Genomic DNA, 11171 nt, shown 5'->3' on the forward strand with positions numbered 1-11171 from the left:
ACATAATATGAGTAGGTGAAGCAGAAATATCATAACAGCAGTGTGGGTGCATCACATAAGCATATGGTTTCTATGTATAGTGAATCCCTTATCTTGCACCACGGAAAAATATAAGGATGAGAGATGCATTGCAAGCACAGTACTCATCACTCAGATAATAGGTAACTCAGTGAAACAAATTCTCGTATCTATTTCAGAATGTATTGATGCATTGTATCTGATGTCTAGCCTCAGAGAAACGACAACAATCTTCCTGGCATCCTCCTCACAATTGTTCCTTTCATCATTTATTACATGTACTTAGGGTACATTTGACAAGTCCATACTAAACCCGTTGAGACTGATAAGAACAGCACATCGACGAAGAGTTATCACCACTGGCAGCAGAGCAGGAAGGCTTTAGGAAGGACTGTCGGATTCCAACTTCTTCAATACATATTTAATAACACTCCAATTGAAGCCACGATACTGAAGCCACCGGACGATTCTTGATTTTCGTGTCTCTTGAGGGGCTCCATTACTTCGCTGCCATTGCTTCAAGGCCTGAACGTATAGCTGATCAATAGAATGCTTTGACATAGCAATTCCTGAATCCTGATCTCCACCACCTTCACCATTCTCAAAGACTAGTTTTATCGCTTTCTCTGCATCTACTTCGCTTACCCCCTTTTTGAATAATGCCTAATTAAGAATCATAATACAATTAGACGTACTGTTTTCTTTCTAAGGTATTATAGTTACAGCTTCTGAAGCGTGAGTTAAGATAAATTAAGTGGACAAAAAGATAAAGAGATAACCACGCAATAACAGGTCAACCTAATGCCAAAGTACAGCAACATCTATCATAACAGAGCTGAAACTCACATATTCTCTCAGCAAGATGGGGTGGAATAGATAAAGGAAATTGTACCTATAGGGGAAAAGCATCCCCTGGAAGTTTATAATTTCTTTCCCATGTTCTCCTGATGGATAAAACAGCAAAAAGAGGCTCCCTAACTAAGACTTAAAAAATTCCTATTCTTAGCAACTTGGCCTGAGTTGATGAAAAAGTAACTGGACATAAACGCAATAAATCATCCATTACAAAAACCTAAAATCAATTGTAAAGTGCGCAGTAAATTGTCAAGAGCACAATAAAGGGGGCACTGCACCGTCAGTAGGACCAATAAAGTTTGCTGATTGAGGTAGGGGAGGAAAAGTTTGCCAATGATATACCAAAAATACATATTTGGAACAGTTTATAGCATAATATAGAGTTAAATTTACTTGTCTGATTCGCCGAGGGCCCCAACTCGAGGAAGACCATCTGGATCGAGAATATGTTTCCGCATATAAGCAGTCATTAATCAGACCCCTACAGTAAAAAACAAGGATCAAGGGCTGCAAGTGGGTTGTGCTGCAATTTGGTGATTGCTTGGAAGTAAAATTTCCCTCATATGAGGCCTCTAATTGTAACTTCATGTAGAACCATGCCAAACTCCAAAACTGATTAGTACAGGGCAAGAGAAATTTCATCCATATTACCCCAGAAAGACTGATGAATTGAAAACTACATGTTCTTGGCTATGCACCTGTTCTGATAGTCTGTTATCACTGCATCAACAATTTCAAGTGGAAAACTCTTTCCTTGTAGCTTCTTTTTCAGCTCCACAGCAGTAAATGCTCTGCAATTTTGCAGCATGCCTCAGGCACACAAAATTGTGAACATACACATAGCAAACTTTAAGATGAGTTTGAGCAAGCACATAAATCTTTTAACCCCATCAATATTTCTCCTCAACAGAAAAGTTTGAAGACCAACAAGCTAGCTGGTTCACTATGTCGTCATCAGAGCTTGAATGAAAGGTAAGGATTCCCACAAAATAGAGGTTCTCTCACTAGCATATTGTATAACCAAGACAATGATTATACACCTTTTAGTGCATCAAAAGCTTAGCCTCATTCATGACAAAGCAACAACTAAACCAAATGGAAAAACCTCATTAGGAGGTTCACTCCCTTGGAAACAGCTGCTAGAGCTGGCTGTTTCTTCGGCTAGCAAGCCTAGCATATAGCAGGAAATCCTTGTTTGCACGAATTTGCAACCTCAGGGTAATCCTAGTGAAGGTATAAAACCTTCAGTGATGTTTCTTACTCTAGTTCAGATTCACACAAATACAATATTTAGAACATTCAAGAATTAACTTCACTCAAAATCCATTGGATTCTCCTTTTGGAGGGATTCTAAGTCACTGCATAGTGCATACGATCCAACAGTTTGGATGCATTGATTGAGCCATTACCATCTGCACTTCGTTCTCACAGGATACTATTTGGTTTCCATCTTTTCGGTTATTTCAAAGGGAAGGCTTTCACCAAGTCGAGGACTCGAGTCCAAGGTAGCAAAGTATATTAGTCAGAAAGTTAAGACTTATTTCTTGGTTGGGGTTATTCATTATTGGCTCAATCACTTTTGTGCCTGCTCATAACTTGATATTTTAGAAAATCTTAGACGTGGAATCAAATCAACTAAAGGTGTTCATTTCTATTTGGTTCATATAACTGAAATACTGCTCTGCTTCCAACACATCTTGTGTGATTTAAAATCTCTCAACAAATTAACAAATACTAACCTAGATCAGTATATTAAGGGAGAAAACCAATCAAATTTACTAAGTATTCAGTTACAGATGGAAAATCAGAGCATTCTAATTTATTCAACTATATGAAATTATTTAAATAATAAACCTGGAAGCAAGTAACTCAATCGCCGACTTCTCCACATCTTGCCGACTATAACCTGATTGAATTCCAAGACATATTTGACTACTATTATCGATGATCTCATCAGGCTCTTCAATGAATTCATCATTCACAGCCATGAAATCCCCCTCGATCTCTTCTTCCACCTCTAGAAATTCCCACATAACAATTAAAAATTTCAGTTCAACTTCTCACATAAAAATATACTAAGCGTAACTTAACCATACCAAAACTCAGCCCATGACTTATGTTAGAAGTACTGCAGGCGTCATGATTCATGGACTCAACATCCAAAATCCTCCGGCTTGCACTCTTGGAAATATTGGCAGTCGCTACATTCAACTCCGGCTCATCATGCCTTTTGTTCAAATACCTTTGAGGCAAAGAAACAACTTCATTTCCTTCGTTCCTTGAGGATTTGTTGGGAATGTATTTCACTGGAAACGAGCTACTGTAGTCCCTCCCCTTGGCGCAGCAAATTATTCCGCTTTTCCTTTTTACCCTAAATATTAAATCTTTAAAAAGTAATACACAATGACTATGGCTGCCATATAAAGTAGCAAGATTAACGTTTTTCCACACAAGAGTTTAATCCTTATTCTTATGTCGTCTGAGTGGATTGCTCTTATCTCCAAAACTGATAAAATTCCAATTTTCGCAGGAAAGAGGGAAAGACAGAAGAACATAGGGCAGAGAATGAAGAAGATACCGACCAGGGGATTAGAAAGACTCGGAATTGGAGTTTGATTGCAGTTGCATGGATGAAGTTCCCGGGAAAGTAAGCCATGTTTGGACGCTGAGGAATGGAAGGGAGACTGAAACCCTAATTCGCGAGCGGCAAAAATTGGAGATGGCCTGGATTTTAATACCACAGATGGAGATGGTTAGCCTTTTACGCGCGTATCGGGATTGATTCTTCACGCCATGTATTATGTTTTCTTCTTCCTTTTTTAATAATAAGCTAGTCAAAAATTAAAAAATAAATAAATAATTTGATGATATTCATTCACACAAAGCATCGGATTGTAACATCAAATGGGAAAAGGAGAAATCCGCAGTAAGTATATTAATCCTCTTGTGTTCTGAAAGCTGTATTTATTATATTTCATTCCTCAGCTGCCCACATCAAGTGGAAACAGCAAAAAAATCAATAGTATCTTGACAAAATATGAACATGAAGGAATGAATCATGTCGACCTCATAAATACAGAATTATGGTATGTAAAGAGCACTGCAATCTGGAATCAACATGTAAAGAATGTACTGTACAAATATTCTCATGACCACATGCTCTCAGTTCATTTGCAGTCAAATCATAAATTTCCCTCGAGGCGTAGATCTACTCCTTCGAAATTCACGCACAGATGAATTGCCTGATTCTTTTACGTTCTGAGGTACGATGTTGGAGAGTTTATTTTCTTGGTACCCAGCCGATAAGGGATCCATTGTCTGGATTAGTTCTCTGTTTGACAAAGAGAACATGTAACCGTGAAAACAAATGGACTAGGAAAAAGTTCCATGTGAGAAGTCCACGAATATGGAAGCTTAATTTCTAAAGCAAATATTTCCGTCATACCTTGGTTCTACATTTTGAGAGTTCCTTGAGAAGTTCCTATGAAGCTTCTTCACCCTAGTGGTACCACATGCCGGCAATCCTAAACGTCCCTGCTCACTTTCAGGATCTGAAAAATCAACTTTTGGAGTCTCCTCCAGCATTTTACGGGTGCCCACATCCGAAAGCAAGGTCGTATCTGAAACACCAGATTTCTGAACTTTAGCTGATGTCTGTTGTTTGGTCTTGAGCTTACTCTCTGGTTTAGATTTTCTGATGCCACCTTGCCGCACATTCAGTGCTTGCTTGAATTGTTCCTCTTCATTTTCAGGAGGAACTTTTCGTAGTGTGATCCTCTGGAGGCTGTTTAAAGCATCTGGAAGAGGTGCCTCTTGTGAACCCAGCGCATAGAGGCGTGTGCTCATGGCAGATGGTACAATTGGAGGCACACTGGCAACAGATTTATTGACTGCAAGACTTGGTGGAAATGGGACTTTTATGACCGAATTTTCAAGTGCGTCAGACTTTATTCTAGGTTTGATGAGGGCAGCTCTATCAGTGGATATTGATCTCCTAATTGGCGGAGATGGAGATCTAGGATTTGTGGAGCCTACTGATCTTTCTTCAGCTAGGAGGGGCACTTTTGGGATGACATCCTTGTCCGTGAATTTTGAGGGCACTCGAGGCCTTCTCTGCTTACCAGAGGAACAGCTTCTTGCCTGAAACTTAGCATGAAAGAGATCAGATCTACTTCTGGCTCATCAAACCACATGAATTGGAAATCTAATATGCAAATGTCACACAAAGATGGTTAAGCCTTTTATGAATTAGAAGTATTGAATTGCACCAGATATTTCCTTAAAAATGAACTTTTCCAAAACCAATGCCGTGCAATTCAATGATCATGCCTCGTATTAGGCCAACTGCATAGTTTTATTTTTTACATTAGTGTCTATCATAGGCTCTCACATATAAACACATTCAAAACCTCTATTGTAACTAGCTCCAGTTACTTTTTACATTTTACCAAGTCAAAAGGACAAAGCAAAAGTGATTAAATTTAATGAAGGATGTGGATTTGGAATATTAGGTACTACTTGAATATCGATTTATGATGTTCATGTCTATGCAATAGCTTTTGGCAGTTACCTCTATGTTTTGAGTATCTACAAGTTGCTGACTGATGTCTGGCTTCAAACTGGAATTGCTGTTAAATTTAGGCACCCGAAGTGGTGAAACAGCAGCTCTATTTGTGCGACTTTTCAACTGCTCCAATTCAGCTTCCTTTCTTTCCAAAATTAGCTTGAGGTTTGAGATCTTAATGAACCATGAAACATTAAGAACATCAGCTCAACAAGATCAAAGCCAATATTAGACAACTATTGTAGAAGTACAGACCTCTTCTTTAAATTCTCTAATTTCACTAGTTTCTTTATTAGATTGGGCTGCCCCCAGGTTTATTGTGGCAACTCTCTCCGCAAATTTGAGAGTGCTAATCGTCTCCCCTAGAGCATTAACCTCTGGGTTTATATGCACAAACATCAGCGTCTTAGCATGTCCCCCTGTGGAAAAGATGACAGTAATAAGAACAATAAGCTTTGCAGAACTGATATTACACCTGCAACAGGCTTTACAATATCTTGATATTCATTTTATTCTGACAAACAATTTGTAGTCAAGATTTTTCAAGCCAACTCGCATAATCTGATGCCAGGTCAACAATCAAGTACCTCAAAAAGGTTACCATGTAAGGCAAGGAGTAGAGACCGTATTTCATTTCATATCTCAACAACATACCAGAAGAACGATTGCATCTAAAAGGAATGTTTACAAAAACGTAGATTGCATGAATTACCTAGAGAATCTTGTAAGACTTGAGTAAGCTTGCTATTCCTGTAAGGTACGTGAGAACTCTTTTGTGCTAGAGCAGCAATAACATCTCCAAGTGCAGAAAGAGATCTGTTAATATGCTGAGCTTCTTTCAATCTTTCACCAACAGCTTCAGATTTATCCACTCTTTCACTCCCAGCTAGATCTACTAAGTGAAGGCAACCCTTTAAGATGGAGCCTGAGACTAGTTCTTTTCCTCGGACATGAACTGTCAAAATACTGCAAGAAAGGGTGTCCATCGAAGATTATAAAAATAATATTAAAGAAGAGATGTCATGCGGAAAACTGTAAGCTTCAAAGGGGACAAAAAAGGATCACCTATGAGATCGGCTACTCCGCACATTCAAAGCCGTTGCACCCACAGCACGATTTCTCTGTCCAATTCTCATCAAATCAAGAACATCTTGAGTACATTTAACAGGAACTAGGCTTGCATCAGGAACATTGAGACCATTAAGTTGAGAATTGTTTCGGATATCTAATGTGAAAACAATTAAGGGCATTGACAATTCACGTTAAGAGATGTATATCATAAGCAGAAAACTTTTTCACATCAACAATGAGAAAAAAGTTTGACAAGGATATCTTCTATTGGTTCCATCAGAGACCAGCAAATCTCTCACTTGTTCATTGTATATCTCAATCATTTGGACTGCAACATCATACTCTATAACATCCATTCTGGCCTTTGAAATGTGAAACAGGTCACCTAGAGCACGATAGTTCACCCCCCATGTCTCCTCTGTTGTCAAGTCTGGACCACTCTGTGTACATGGAATGTAAATGATTCAGTACTCATGTGTAAAAGATCTTACAGAGAACACAAACAAGCTATATCTTTTTTGGTTATGATGGTCTGCCCGTTATGAAATAGCTTAACTCTTACATACTTTTGCCACCATATAGATTGGCATGTCTTTCCCAATTGGGTCACAGGGGAATAATTTGTCTGAAGTCTAAATAACTCCAAATTTATCCAAGGAAAATCAACTAATATGTTCCAGTTATTACTTCAGTAAGAACATTTCTTCCTTGAAATTATTATGCAGTGGAGTTGTATCTAGATATATAGATATAGAATAACATGGCTAATGATGAGTGCTTGAGTAAATATACAAATATATTACCAAACATCTGCAATCTGCATCATCCACTAGTTGTCCACAACCATAGTAAGACAAATCATAATATGTTCCCCTAAATGATAAGTTCATAACTTTGTGCAGCCAAAAGTGCCATGCCGTTTATAACAAACTCACTTTCTGAATTAATAATGCAATACGATGCTACAGTTCCTATTGGAAAAAACCACATTACCATTGTGTATGTCTTCCCAGAGCCAGTCTGACCATATGCAAATATACAAACATTATAACCATCCAGAACAGATCTCACTAATGGTTGGGTATCTGCATATATATGTTCTGCAATATCGAAAACAGATTAGCATAAGAAGCTTCAGAAAAGAATGTTAGGCAATGATGTGGCTGCTTTTATATTATATGCGGAGTGAATATTAAGAATGACACTGGAGATTGTCCATGTCTCGTAGTGAAACCTACCTTGCTGCACAACTTTCAATTTGACATATCTAATTTCAAAGGTGGCTAGATTACAATATCAACTAAAAGAGAAGGTGATGAGGGCTTACGCTGTGTCACATTTGTTCCAAAGACCTTATTAAATGAGAAAACCTTCCTTGCATCTTTACCCTGCTTCAGGGGATTCACAATCATAATATTTCCATTTTCCCCAATATAATCAACTGTCGACTGCCCGTTAGATTGTCCTGGAAGGAACGGTCTTACTCTACAGTAAACTCTGATGGTTCCTGCGAAGAACAATTATGTTATGGTAATTTTCAGTTTCATACAAATGCCAATTATATGCTTCTGGGCTACAGGCTCTTAGACTCCAAAAGGCATCGTCTACGAGCCTTTTTTAAAATTAAACGATCACCTTTTAGATCTTGAACTTGATTATAGAGAAGACGGTTTTCTTCCAAAACCTTTTGATATGAAGAAGCAGCGACTTCTAGGCCCTTGACATGGTGCCCTGTTAAAGGTATTGTTGCATTAATAGACTAGACAAATGCTGCTAGAAGTAACCATAATATGAACTTTTTGGCACTAAAAAAGGCAAATGTCTTCATGCAGACAGCATACAAATGCAAAAGGAAAAACAAAAAGAATGAGATGACAAAATGTAACTGCTGGCTTGAATCTGACCCAGACATTGGAGTTCTTTCTCCCATCCTAATTGAACCTGGTGGACCTCTTCTTTTGTCTCTTTATAAATAGCTTTTAGGTCCTGTAATATTAAAACAATAGAAACACATTATCAGGAGTATATTCACATAAGAGGATGCAAGGTCACATAAAACATGCAAAGTTGAAGTATACTGACATTGGCAGCAAATATACATTTTTCAGTTACAAACAAAAGCATCACATGAAAAGCACATATAATATATATCAGGCAGTTAACTTATTACTGTATGTCTGGCACCTCCCAAAAGTTTGATCAAAAAGTCCAAAACTGGCAAACCTTTGACAGCAACCCACAAAATCTCTCTTAGAGATAAAGCTGGATGTTGAAGTCTGAACACAATGATAATAATCCTTTTCCCAGAATTCTTAACTTCCATTACTGATCAACTCAATAGCAAATAGGATCTCAACCAAATCCATTGGTTCAGTAATATTTTTTAATGTATTCTTTCCCTTTCAACCCCCCCCCCCCCCCAAAAAAAACCCAAAAAAAAAGTTTCACCATAATTTGACTTCGACTGCTGGCTGTTGAAGTATAAAGTTGTGAAAGGTTAAAATCTTTTTAGTGGATCAGTTTGAATTTCTCACTATATACTCCTCCTATAAATCTTAAGTAAGGAAATCAAAAGGGAGAGGGTAGGACAAAACACTTAGAAGCCAAGGGCAAATACCTCTAGCTGTCTGTGCTGAAGATCAAGTAGTTCTAAACCACCATGAGAGCAGATACTTCCATGCCGTGCAACATCACCTTTTCCACCACAAATGCAGAAATTAGAAATATCACTTGATACAAGCCTGGTCCTTTTACTTAGGTACTTTCTTATGGCTTCAAGGAATTGAGATTTTGTCTGAGGACCACAATTACTATTAAGGACTTTCTTCAAAAATAAGCCAAGCTGCAAGGCAAAGATTGAGAGGATAAATTAGTTCTAGTACTAGATTGAACAGGCAGAAACTGTGTCATGTTCATAAATAGCTATTCCAACCATAATTACCTGATCACCCTGAGACACCAATAATGCTGAGAAATCCTTAACAACCTTCCTCAGCAGAAAATCGATAACCTACATATTTCGACAGTCAGCTGAATGAAGATGGTTGGTATACTTGGAAAATGCAGATGATAATGATATAACAAATTCTTCGAAAAGATGCATTACAATGATAGACTGCTGTATGCATATGATTATCCAGATACTAAAAAGTCAAAAACCAAATAAAATTAATACAAGAGTATGTATTTTAAGACCTCCAAACAGGGAAAGAACAATCTTTATGTATTCGTGGTTAACCATCATGTTGAGAATTTTTATTCCCTTCAAGATGTTGAAACTTTTTCAGACATCCTTTTCAGAAAATCTTTTGTAGTACCCACAAAACACAACAAATAGCATATTCAGATACAATAAACAAAGAATAGTCTTACCTACCGTTGGACTCAAAGGCAAGTCCTCAAACCCATTGGTTTCGTTCAGAAAAGCTTGTAGAAGACCAAGACTAAAATGATCAAACATGAAGCTGAGTACATTGCCTGCCCTGGATTCCTCATGTGATTCAGTAGATAAATGGAGGAATTCCATTAGCTGTTCATATTGTGAAGATTCAGAATCATCTGTTGATTCATCTGCGCTCTCACTACTACCTGTAGATGGTGATTCTTTCATGAATGAAGTAATCTTCACTGTTCCACCATATCTCCATACTCCAATACCTCCAGATTGCTTCCATTCATGATATCCTTTTAAACATAGAATGCATTCCACTACTTTGCCTGATGAGCCGCCCTATAAATTCAATAATTTTGAAGTTCATGAATGTATAACAGGAAAGACATAACTAAGTTAATTAACCATTTAGAAGCATGTGTATCATTTACATATTTTAGCTGAAAATATTAAAACACATTTCATTTAAGCTGGACGGCAATCTTAACATAAGTTACATTACAAAATGTTAAACATTTATATCAAAAAACCGCGAAGCCCAATGAGGCCGCTGAAGAAACCACTATTTGGGCATCCTCATGGTTAACAAAAGGTTGGTGTTGGTGGATCAGAAAGAATCAGCATAAGAGATGAAATGAAGTTAAAACAATGTACAAAGTCTGCTGCAAATCAATTATAGTCCATATTAGTTCAACTTGACTGTGTGAATCAAGTTCAAAGACGTTATCACCTTATCGCTGACATCTACCATGATAGGTTTAAGAAGCTACTACACATGCCACAGCATAATCATCACAGGACCAGCATATAAGCAACACAAACCCAAAAAGTGGTGCAAACCTTTTCAAGATCAGACGCTTCAAACGTAAGTAGCTTCATCTTGCCAACAGCAACTAGAAAATTCCTCATGTTTTCAAAGTACTGAATAGCAGACTGTGCTGCCCCCTCCGTAGCCTGGACATCCAGCACCGGATTCTCCACCACCTACCACAAAAAGAAATCATAAACATCGTTAAACAATCAAAGGATCAAAACTTATCCAACAAAAATAAATCCACGACAAATAGTAGTTGATTGTTCGCAGTACCTTGTGAACAGCCCCGGGGTTGACTTTGTTGAGGACGTTGCAGAGAATTAATCCGTTGCGAAGCGCCAAACAAAATTCCCCCTCCGTCGGTTCTTCGGGGAGCACCTCCGAAGCGCCCTGGTCCATCTGCCGGAGCCATTGCGCCGCCTGATACCTCCTCAGAGCTGAAATTATAGGTTTGTAAA

At 38.0% G+C, this 11171-nt stretch overlaps 2 protein-coding genes and 1 long non-coding RNA gene across 5 annotated transcripts in view; 1 reads left to right on the plus strand and 2 right to left on the minus strand.

Annotated features, from left to right (window-relative positions):
• LOC105175002 (regulatory protein RecX) lies at positions 107–3780 on the minus strand. Of its 2 annotated transcripts, none has more exons than XM_011097294.2 (6): positions 3456–3780; positions 2970–3235; positions 2728–2890; positions 1572–1664; positions 1267–1354; positions 107–681 (listed from the first exon to the last, which is right to left on the minus strand). In XM_011097294.2, exons 1-6 carry the CDS (start codon positions 3527–3529, stop codon positions 400–402), a joined length of 966 nt encoding a protein of 321 aa, XP_011095596.1. In that variant the 5' UTR covers positions 3530–3780; the 3' UTR covers positions 107–399. The 2 variants fall into 2 exon arrangements, with proteins under 2 accessions (XP_011095596.1, XP_011095594.1); XM_011097292.2 differs by having other exon boundaries at positions 2970–3244.
• Positions 3140–3570, plus strand: LOC110013007. The gene is made up of 2 exons (XR_002288150.1): positions 3140–3266; positions 3404–3570. It is a non-coding gene; the product is annotated as an uncharacterized LOC110013007 (long non-coding RNA).
• Positions 3330–11171, minus strand: part of LOC105175000 (kinesin-like protein KIN-14F) — a 10330-nt gene continuing 2488 nt past the window's right edge. Inside the window, exons 3-18 of one of the 2 annotated variants that reach the window (XM_011097288.2) lie at positions 10987–11150; positions 10740–10883; positions 9885–10238; positions 9450–9518; positions 9126–9350; positions 8413–8494; positions 8144–8239; positions 7836–8015; positions 7502–7608; positions 6770–6948; positions 6503–6667; positions 6150–6403; positions 5693–5856; positions 5444–5611; positions 4319–5019; positions 3330–4204 (exon numbers count right to left, since the gene is read on the minus strand). In XM_011097288.2, coding sequence (XP_011095590.1) covers positions 4051–4204; positions 4319–5019; positions 5444–5611; positions 5693–5856; positions 6150–6403; positions 6503–6667; positions 6770–6948; positions 7502–7608; positions 7836–8015; positions 8144–8239; positions 8413–8494; positions 9126–9350; positions 9450–9518; positions 9885–10238; positions 10740–10883; positions 10987–11150 — 3206 coding nt within the window. In that variant the 3' untranslated portion in view covers positions 3330–4050. The remainder of the gene's footprint in view (positions 4205–4318; positions 5020–5443; positions 5612–5692; positions 5857–6149; positions 6404–6502; positions 6668–6769; positions 6949–7501; positions 7609–7835; positions 8016–8143; positions 8240–8412; positions 8495–9125; positions 9351–9449; positions 9519–9884; positions 10239–10739; positions 10884–10986; positions 11151–11171) is intronic. The other variant, XM_011097291.2, reaches the window with a different exon arrangement.

The sequence above is a fragment of the Sesamum indicum genome, linkage group LG12 (genome assembly GCF_000512975.1).
Source record: "Sesamum indicum cultivar Zhongzhi No. 13 linkage group LG12, S_indicum_v1.0, whole genome shotgun sequence".
NCBI classification, from domain to species: domain Eukaryota; kingdom Viridiplantae; phylum Streptophyta; class Magnoliopsida; order Lamiales; family Pedaliaceae; genus Sesamum; species Sesamum indicum.

Bases quoted from the DNA above. Each gene is read 5' to 3' on its own strand.
- LOC105175002 (XM_011097292.2), bottom strand. From the start codon at position 3,529: ATGGCTTACTTTCCCGGGAACTTCATCCATGCAACTGCAATCAAACTC. The intron at 3,245-3,455 runs GTCGGTATCTTC...TTTAATATTTAG, and splicing joins CGAGTCTTTCTAATCCCCTG to GGTAAAAAGGAAAAGCGGAA. The intron at 1,665-2,727 runs GTTTATTATTTA...GCAAAATTGCAG, and splicing joins ATTGAGTTACTTGCTTCCAG to AGCATTTACTGCTGTGGAGC.